The sequence below is a fragment of the Carya illinoinensis genome, chromosome 10 (genome assembly GCF_018687715.1).
Source record: "Carya illinoinensis cultivar Pawnee chromosome 10, C.illinoinensisPawnee_v1, whole genome shotgun sequence".
Taxonomy (NCBI): Eukaryota; Viridiplantae; Streptophyta; class Magnoliopsida; order Fagales; family Juglandaceae; genus Carya; species Carya illinoinensis.
Genome location: NC_056761.1, coordinates 23,380,653 through 23,391,091, shown reverse-complemented (window position 1 = coordinate 23,391,091; position 10,439 = coordinate 23,380,653). Strand labels below are relative to the sequence as shown.

At 32.7% G+C, this 10,439-nt stretch overlaps 1 protein-coding gene across 1 annotated transcript; it reads left to right on the top strand.

Annotated features, from left to right (window-relative positions):
- The first annotated feature begins 3,116 nt into the window (after nucleotides 1-3,116).
- LOC122279586 (myb family transcription factor PHL7-like) lies at nucleotides 3,117-9,994 on the top strand. Its single transcript, XM_043090290.1, has 7 exons — nucleotides 3,117-3,533; nucleotides 3,691-3,927; nucleotides 8,017-8,093; nucleotides 8,194-8,242; nucleotides 8,348-8,405; nucleotides 8,500-8,569; nucleotides 9,449-9,994. The coding sequence occupies exons 2-7, from the start codon at nucleotides 3,702-3,704 to the stop codon at nucleotides 9,851-9,853; spliced, it is 885 nt and encodes a 294-aa protein (XP_042946224.1). The 5' UTR covers nucleotides 3,117-3,533; nucleotides 3,691-3,701; the 3' UTR covers nucleotides 9,854-9,994.
- The last annotated feature ends 445 nt before the right edge of the window (nucleotides 9,995-10,439 follow it).

The following is a 10,439-nucleotide window of genomic DNA, read 5'->3' as shown; positions in this document are numbered from 1 at the left end:
TTAAAGGTATTGCCCTGACCATAGTAAATGCTGTAAATAACATAGATGAAAGCTGGGCCTGGTACGAACAATTAATAGAAGACTTGAGGAGTATGTTTTCTAGTTCAAATAGATGGAAGTTGCAACACATTTATAGAGAAGGAAATAAGGTGGCACATAGTTTGGCCAAGAAAGCAATTGGTTTAGATGAGGAACTAGTTTGGATGGAAGACTATCGAGAAGATGTGTTTTCTCTTGTATTCTTTGACAAGTCTGTAACAAGTGGTTATAGTGAATGAAATGAAGATATGAGGCTTTATTGAATAAAAAAAAAAAAAAAGTTATGCACATTAATGACTTAAAATACTTATTGATGATTTTGACTCTCTTGACTTCTTTGGACATTAGATGGCAACTTTGCAAATAGTCCCAAGTGGAGGCCTGTGAAGTGTATGATTGGGGTTGCGGTAGAAAATACTACTTTTAACTTAAAGCTTATAGCTTAGAGCTTAGCACAATAAGCTCTATTATTAAAAAGTTATTTATTGTTTGGGATCCGTATGTCTATAGCACTTTTAAACATATTAATTTGTTTGGAAACAAATTTAAAAAGCACTTTTTGACGTAAAAATGATATAAAAGGACATATACTTGATAAAAATAAAATATTATAATAAAATAATAACAAAATTAGTCTAATAGATTTTTCAATAATTATAATAAAAAAGAAAATTTCTTCAACAATGCATAAGTGATAGGAGAAGAATGAAAAAATATTGATGGGCAAAATCTTGAGTAGATTATATGGAAATAATAAAAAATATAGATTGAAAAAGTTGTCATTATGTTAAAATGATGAGGGTCATTTCGTAATGTACATAGCACGGTAAAATAGAGATTACTTTTTTCGAAGTGCTTCTGACAAAAAGCATCACTTTGGTGCTTTTGTTGAAACGTAGCTTTCTGCTTTTTCCTGGTTTAGAAGCACTTTAATGTAAAACTACCAAACGGATAAATTTTGTCATATAAGCACTTTATACCGTTCTACTACACTTTTTAAATCTCCCACCACAATTCCAAACAGGTCCGAAGTCCACAATGTTGTAACTCCCCCGCTTTCAATTATGCTATTTAGTGAACTTTCTCTCTCTTATTTTTATACTTAAATATTCAATTTGAGGTTGAAATAAATGAGATGAGATAAAAAATATATATAAATAATAGTTAAATAGTTTGTGAATATCAAATAGTAATAAAATAGTTTAAGTTAAGATGTTTTACGGGATTTTAGGAAAAAAGAGAAAAAAATTGAATAAAAATATTATAAAATCAAAATATTGTTAGAATATGTATTTTTTTAATTTTTTTTCATTTTGAAATTTAAAAATGTTGAATTATTTTTTATACTTTGCTTGAAAATTTAGAAAAATTGTAATGATTAGAGAAAAAAGTTAAAATTTAAAATTAAAAGGTATTTATATTTAAGTGATTTGGGACGTTAAGATGAGATGAGATACTATGAAATGAGATAAGAGGATCTCAATATCCAAATGGGCCATAGATGTGACTGACCATGATGTGACACTAACAGCCCCCCCACGCCCCGGCGATTTGTTTGCAAAACTATTCTCATATCATTTCAGCTCTATTCATTTAATTATTATAACTTTTTTAAATTCTCACACAAAATAAAATAAATAATTCAATTTTTTTCAAATATCAAAACTAAAATAATATTAAAAAAATATTTTAATAATATTTTATTCAATTTTCAACTTTTATTTTAACTAATCTCATCTCATTTACGAAAACAAATGAGGATTTTTGCTTATATATTTCTAACATATCATCAGAATTTTGCTTCCCCTAATAATATATTTTCGGTTTAGGAATATCTTTAAAAAAAAAAATTATTGGGGTAAAAATAAATGTATTTTCATCTTCCAATTAAGAAATATATATATTTTTTACTTTATATTCAAAAGTATTAAAATGGACACATTGTATTCTTGAATTCTATTATTATAAATAATAACATTCACTCAAGTCTAACCACCCAGATGATGAAAGCAAGTAATGCTATTAGATCTTTAAAGAAAATGCTTCTTGGTATTTAAGCAGAACGTGTTACTTTTTAGGGCAGATATAAAATTATGAAGCATATTAACAGACACAGGATGAAAATACATGCACTTACACTATCCCAATGAATGTTATTCATGAAAAACATGTCATTTTCTTATTGGGATTTATTTATTTATTTCACGATTGGAGTATGCTGTTCATAATAAGGTTTTGAGTCAATCCGAGTTAATCTCGGAACATCTTTTGACCCATGATATTTTTAGTAATCATCTATTCTTTTGTTATTCTATCATAATTAAGGCTCTTCACACCACGATTAAAAAATTAATAAAAAAATATTTAAGTAGCGTGGCACGATGCCATACATCATATTTAATTTATAATTAAAAAAAGTTTATAATCTAAAACATCGCATGATGTCACGTTACTTTATGAGATAATTTTTTATGAATCTCTTTTTGATTTATTAAAATTTTAAATTATTTATTAATCAATAAATGTCTTGTTTGGAACTCAAATTGAATTAAAGTTCAGTCTAATTTTAAGTTAAATCTAATGTCAAAACATTCAACTCTCAAATAACTAAACTATTTCAACTCAAAACTTCTTTATATGTGAGACTTATAATTTTTTTTAATTTTTTATAAATACATCTAAATTTATCTTAATATTTAAATATATTTAAATTCATTAGAATTAGATTTTCAAAAAACTTATTCTACTATCTTAATTTATTATTATTTATAAAATAATTTAATTTATCTCAACCTAACTTAACATTGAGATGAGACTTTAATGTAGAAAGTAGTTATTATTAAAACATATGATAATCATGCTTTTAAATATATTAATTGAAAAATGTAGAAAAGAGCATGAAAATGAGAAAAATAGGATATCCGACACAAACTCGGCTGACTAGACATGAGCTCATTTTATTATTGGAGTGGGATTAGTATTAACCCTATACAAATTTGAATGACATGACATGAATGGGCAATCCGAGAGTCCGGAAGAAAATCGCCAAAGTGACATAACCTAAACCAAAGTAGTGTCCAGACAAAGTTACGTGGGAGCCACATCTCTGTCTTTTAGCTAACGTCCCACGGCTCCTTCACCTCTTCCCTCAAGGCCGAAACAAAAGAATTCCCCAAAGTTTCCCAAATTTGCCAGCTGCAATTTTCTGGTTTGTTTTGCCTCGTTACCCTTTTGCTGCTGAGAAATCTCGCATCTCTGCTGCTTTCCGGTTCCATACAAATTCCATCAATTTCCCGAAACCTCGGTCACCACTTGATTTGACCCATCAGTTTCAACCCTCAAAAAATCTGCAGCCCCTCTGCAAAAAGATCCGTCTTTCCCAAATACAAAGCTCTCTCTGTCTCTCCATTGCTTAATTATGGTTAAGCAGACTAGAATTAGCTCTTGGTAAATTGAATTCACCCTCTGGGCTTCTCTCGTTTGCTTCTGGCGAGGTAAAATTGTGGTTTCAATACCGTTTCTTTGATCTTTAGCTAAAAAAACTCGTTTCGAACTTGAATTTCAGATATTATTATATTATTTGTTATATAGTTGATTCGATGCCATTTATCTGATGGTTCTCTTTTTTGGAATATTATATGTTTCGTTAAGTTTGTGGGAACATGTATCACGCGAAGAAGTTTTCGATGACAAGTTTAGTTCCGCACAAAGGTCAGGCTGGAGGTGGTGAGACGCTTGCGACGAGTGCTGGGTTGTTGGGTGGATCTGCCGTAAAAAACTCAACGCCTGCTTCTTCTGGTGGGGGAGCTGGGAAGCAGCGTTTGCGCTGGACTTCCGACCTTCATGACCGTTTTGTCGATGCCATCACTCAACTAGGCGGACCAGACAGTGGGTATTTTATTTTATTTTCTAAGTATTTTTCTGCTGCTACTTTCTTTTGGTATATTTTGAATTATTCCCTCTAGAAATTATAAAAATTAAAAGGAAAAAAAAAATTAAACCTTTTTCTCTTGTAGTATCTAGAAAAAAGAAAAAAATGAAGGTAAGAGATGATGTTCTACTTTTTCTTTGTTTGTGATTGGGAATCTGTGGGGTTACTCGATTGTTTTCGCTTGGATACTTATTTGCGTTATTCGAGGCATCCTATAATTCTCTCTGCTTGTTCACACCATCACTGGATTTTTTCAGTTTGAAGAAGGTTTCTATGACATCAATAACTAAGGAAACACGTGCCCAGTACAATCAAGTTTATTTGAACTACCTGGGCCTGTTTCTCTGTGTGACCAAATAGCTATCTGTATTTCCATTTAGGGTTAGTTTGGGTATTAGACTATTCTGATAATTCTCCACTGCTATTTATTATTTTATCATTACTTTTTACTTACTTTTTATTATTATTCAATATTTTATCATTTTTTCATTACAATTCATAGAATATCTGGGATCATCTCGCTACCCAAACACAATCTTTTAGGTGATTCTGATACTTCAAAGTTGCTTACTTATAAAGCCTTGTCCCCATGCCCTTTTCTTTCTGGCTGCTCTGAGTAGGACGTCTGATACCTGTAGTGGATTGTCACATATATTAGTAGTTAATATACTCTATCTCCCATTAGTAATACAAAACTTTTGCCTTTTGTATTATCATTTTTTTCAATTTGACATCCAACTGGATAATTAAGCTGGTCAAACGAGTTGTGTTGGGTCAATCCACCTAACCTAGATATCAAAGATGCTTGATCGTTGCTTTAGAGTCATATTGTTTCTTCAGTTTTTTTTTTTTTTTTTGGTAAAACCTTTTGGTTTCAACATGTCAACCAGCCACCGGCTCTTCAACCGGATTATAATTGATTCAGATTTAGATTGACCCATATTGACCTGAACCCGATTATATCCAACTCTAATATTATTATTCAATTGCATGCTTGACGCCCTTCAAGTAGAATGTGTAAAATGTTTGTGCAGAATGTGTTCTATTAGAAAGAAAGTTGTTAGAGTTCTGTTTGCTTGTTACTTATCTCAAAAAAAAAAAATGTTCTCTTTGCTTGTTTCTTATCAGCAACCATTTTGGAGGACAAACTTGTACTACCCAATGTCCAGTGTCCATTTTCTTCTTAGCTCTCTCTACATGGGAGCTTTTTCCAAGATGCTAGCCATCAAGAGATGACATTGCAGATAATATGGATGTGCTGGACATATATGAATGCATCTAACTTTTTGCGTTTTACCTTATAATATGGAGGGGCTAGTCTCCTAGCCTGCCTGATCCTAAGTGACTCCAGTCATGATAGACCTATAGTCTCTTCAGTCCTTTCTCTGACATCTTGAAACATGATAGAGGCAATAAAGATGTCCTTGGTTTAATGCTAAAAGAAAATCTCTTAAGATCAGCATTAGTGATCAGCACTATATAATTAAAGAATTTGTGGAGTATTAAGAAATAGAATGTACAACAAAAGTCCATCTCCCCGTTTCTTACACCAAAGGAAATGGGAAAAGTAAAGGTTTGAAAGGAAAAGTATTGAAGACAAATTGAAAAATAATGAAATAAGAGGAGCAGTTATTCGAAGGGTTCATGAAGATAAGACGAACACATGCTAGTTTCCTTTCAAATTTCATGAATTCATAGTGTAATGCTTTCTTTTTGGTAAAGGTTCTCTGTTGGTGGTTTAGTGTTGCATTTTGGTCCCTCAATTTTGAAGAAGTTGTCTTGAAATCCTTAATGTTTGGTTGTTAGCCATTTTAAATGTTTTTGTGGGGCCAAATACATTTATTTTTATTTCTGTCGGGGCAACAAGGTGGAGTTTCCAAAAATGTAAAATAACTCCTATTATCTATAAAAATACAAGTCACACTCTATAACAAACACCTTTTTTTTTTTTTTTCCTCTCTTTTGGGTTAAACAAGCACCTAAAAATTCATAAAGAAACCCATATTTTCTTCTAAAAAAATGTGTTTAGTATCCCCATAAATTTTTTTAGTACCAAATACAAAATAAATCTACAGTTTTTTTCCTTTTGAAACATAAAACTTTAGCCTAAAAATTTATCAAAGCCAACAAAAATCTTTTGTTTCTTATAAAACTATAATGCTTACCTGGCCTAAAAATTTATCAAAGCCAACAAAAATCTGTTGATTTTTATAAAAGCTATAATGCTTACTTTCCTCCATCTTTCTTTCAATGTCTTAAATTCTTTTTCTCCCTGTCTCCACTTCCGCTCTTCTCTACAACTGTTTTGAAAGGAAACGAAAAGTTTTAGATTGACGATGGAACCATTGTTTAGAGTTTATCATATCAATAACCAGATAAGTGCTCACATCTTGTAATCGATTGATATGTTCATATTATGTTTTGAATGATGAATTGCATTTGTGATATAGGTTTTGTATATTAGCATAAATACAAATTCCATATGAGACGAAATTAGAACATTTAATTATTATCATATTTGTCAATTGCCCCAGCTTAGATGAATTCTTGGCTCTGTGATTGCTTGCATTCCTTCCAAAAGATCCATTTTGTTTTCTCCTATAAAGGTCCCCCCTTAGCTTGAAGTTTTATAGAGAAAAGCCTCATTATGTAGGTCAAAATATTTTTAAAATTTTATAGTGAAAACTATTCTTATTAATACAATCGTTTACTTATAAAAAAAAAAAAAAAAAAAATTATAGTGAAAACGTATTGGAGAAGGTCCTGCTCTAAACCAATTTGGACCAGGTATTGTTTTTCTCTTCTTGTATGCAAAGGAGTGACATATAACATATAACATATAATTTATTTTATGCGGATGTTATATGTTTTTTAACTAACAAAAAAACATAAAGAAAACAGATCACATTCACATAAAATAATAACTAGGGTAACAATTTCTTTAATAGTAATAAAAAACATATTAGAGAGTTCCAATGTAATGTCAAAAGTATCACTACAAATATACAGAATTATTATATATCCACTAGTTGTAGGAATTCTTGAAATATGTACCACATTTCCGTGGCCTAACAACAATTTTTTCCAACATGATAGTCAGGATCAAAATGAAAGTATACCTACCATTGTAGGGCTCATGTCGGTTTTTTTATTTTTTTGGGGGTGCATAATTTTTCATTAATTACCCTGAACGTGAACTGGTTGTAGGGCAGTAACAGGCTCTGCTGTCCCCCCTTGCCCCGGATTTGTGGAAGATATGCACTAGCTATCATTGTTAATGCAATTTTGCTCACTTAAGCCTTAAACAGCAGTTAACGTTATGACTATGCATAAATTTTGGTTCAGCATGTGGAGTTTTATGATTTATTGTTCAAGCAATACATCCCTAGCAATGGAATGATTAACAATCTGCTTATTGACAGTACAATGCTAACTCTTGGGATCTGCAATTTGGATAGTTAATTGGATGTTTGAATGTTCTCTGAGCATATACAGAAGGATTTGTGAAATTTCTAATTGAACTTTTCCTGAAGGTGGTGGTGTTTTGGTTATTAAATATTAAGTTGTCCAAATAAATCATCTTCAGGTTTTGGGGTTTTAATTGGGATACCATTTCTTCCAGAGCAAGTTAGGACCCATCTGTAGTTGTTCTAGAAAAAATCCTGTCTTGTCTGTATGTGAAAATGCTATCAAATTTGACATTTTGAAACTTTCCGGATGTCTCTTGTCACCAATGAGAAGTTTGAAATCTCATTTCATCATTGTACAGTTTTTGTACTATAATTTTTCATCTTTAACTATGGATCGAATGCTGAAATCTCTAGAAGGTTTTGTGATTTTGTATGAGCGTATACTGTGAATTAGATTTTTTTATTGGTACCAGGTGTCTGGGAACAGCGTCCTGACTAATCCTGGGGGACTGTGAATTAGATATAGATTTGTGGATGGAAACTGTTGCCCTCAATTGGCCAATATATGGTCTTGAGTAGATATTGATGGCTTAAGTAAAAGTTGCCACTTATATTTATCCTATTTATTGGTTTCAGGGGCAACACCGAAAGGTGTTCTAAGAGTGATGGGTGTACCTGGACTTACTATCTATCATGTGAAAAGCCATTTGCAGGTGCAGATATCTTACTAGTCAGGTTTCTTTCATGTATGTAGACTCATATGTCTGAATATGTGAAATTAAATGTGAATTGTCTTTATTTTTCTATTCATAGAAGTATCGCCTTGCAAAGTACCTTCCGGAATCTCCTGGTGATGGCAAAGGTGCTCCTTTAACTTTTTCTCCCTATATTTCAGCAATAGAATTTTGTTTCTGCTTTTTGGGCTATGAAACTAACTCAAGAGAAGAATTCTGTTGTTGACCTTTAGGTTTTAAAGATGAGAAGAAAAGTTCTGGAGACAGCCTTTCTGCCTCTGATTCTTCTCCGTGGGTATCTTTGTCCTCTTCCAAATGCTATCTTTTCCTCTTGTTTTCTTTTAAAACTAGTTCTAACAATCTGCAAATTCTTCCTGTCGATTAGGGGAATGCAAATTAATGAGGCACTGAGGATGCAAATGGAGGTTCAGAAGCGTCTTCATGAACAACTTGAGGTTTGTTGTTGTGCTCTCATTTTGCTTAAATAATTTTTGAAAGAAGGTTTTTAGTCCGCAACTTCTGAGATTTTTATTTTAATCTGCAACAATAATTTTTCTTTTGAGATATGGGATTTTCTGGAAATGCAAATACATTGAAGGGGAAAGAAAGAACATATGAATGCTCATCAAGAAATAACATATGAAGAGGATATGCTTCTAATGAACAAAAAGCAATGACAATACATTGTAAAGAATGTGAACCAAATGGAAAGCAAATCCTAAATAGACAAAATCTCACTCCATCAAGGAGATGTAACTACAATATTTATATATATGCCTCTTTCTGGGAATAAGTGCTTGTTTTCTATGCATGTGAGGACTGTCTATATAATCAAAGAGTCAATGACTGTCTATGAAACCTTTGACAAACTGGAAGGTTTACGACTGTCTGTCTTTAACAACTTGTACCAAGTCTTTCCCTACCAAAAGAACCGTCTTGTTTTTATTAGCCAGAAATGGAAAACAAAACCGAAGTAATTAGCAATGGAAATATCTGTCATGTAATCTTAGGTCATAGTTACAGTGGTCTATTCCATCATGGCTTCTTCATGCTATGATGATTTTTTTTTATATGAGATCACATTAGCATATAAATAATCAGTAACTAATTAGTTTTTAATTCCTATGGTTGACATGGTAACTCACTCAGTTTTTTATCCATGTAGCCCATATCTCTTTGTTGTGTTTATTTCAAGCATGGCTAGTTTGCTGGAACTATTTCCTGTGTCCTCTCCAGTACCAAATGCAGCCTTGTCACAGATGATAAGTGCACTCTGGGGGCTCCTTGTGTTGGTTAATCGGATGTCTAGATTTATTTGATTACATGCATTTCAGGTTCAAAGACAGCTGCAAATGAGAATAGAAGCTCAGGGTAAATACTTGCAGAAGATCATTGAGGAGCAGCAGAAACTAGGTGGTGCACTTAAAGCTTCTGAGACTTTACCGTTGGATGATGATAAGCAAAAGCAACCTCGGTCAGATCCACCTGGTGGTGATTCAGCGGGGCCCTCTTCTCCCCGAAAGAAACAAAAGTTGGATGATGGACTAAAAGATGGCTTTGACTCCTCAGTGACGCAAAAAAGTGACCCAAAAAAGGAGCTTGTTGGTACATGGGACGGGGACTTTTATGGTAGTGAGGCTGGGTTTGGATTAGACTTGGAGACTGAGTTCAAGGGGGGAGAAGATGCTGTGGCGGAGAGAGCAGCTCTTGAACTAGATCCCACGCATCGTTCAAAATAGTTTTCCCCATTGTCAATGTAGTCCTTTGTAATATGTTTGTGGCAGAAATTATAGACCATACTTTGTGTAAATCTATACGTGCACTCCATTTGTAGATATGATTAAAATACAAAATGTCTGGTTGTTCTCTTGTTGGTTCAATTGGTTTGTACTTGGCACTGGGACCTACCAGAAGCGGAGGGACCTGGATGAAGAATCATGCTTTGCTCTCCTTCTCAATATAATTTTAGGTGATGGGGAGATTTTTTCCCTCTTTATTCATTTCTTGGCAGTGTCAATTCATCCTCCGCCCCCCCATAGGCTGGACGCTCAACAAATCTCCCTCCTAGTTCCTCAAGCTACAAAAAGGGTGAACTCTCTTTTAGGAAAGAATTATCGGAGTATTTTTGAAGTATAGATGACCTGGTATTCCGTCTTATTACAAAATGTTATGTCATTAGAATTATTTAAATGAGTACTAATTTTTAATGTGGACTACCTAATACATTTCCTTTAGAGACAGACTGCCACTTGATCCATTGGCCGTTAGGAGTATGTGTTATTTCTTTTATTTTTTTTAATAAATAATTAGATATTATACAAATGC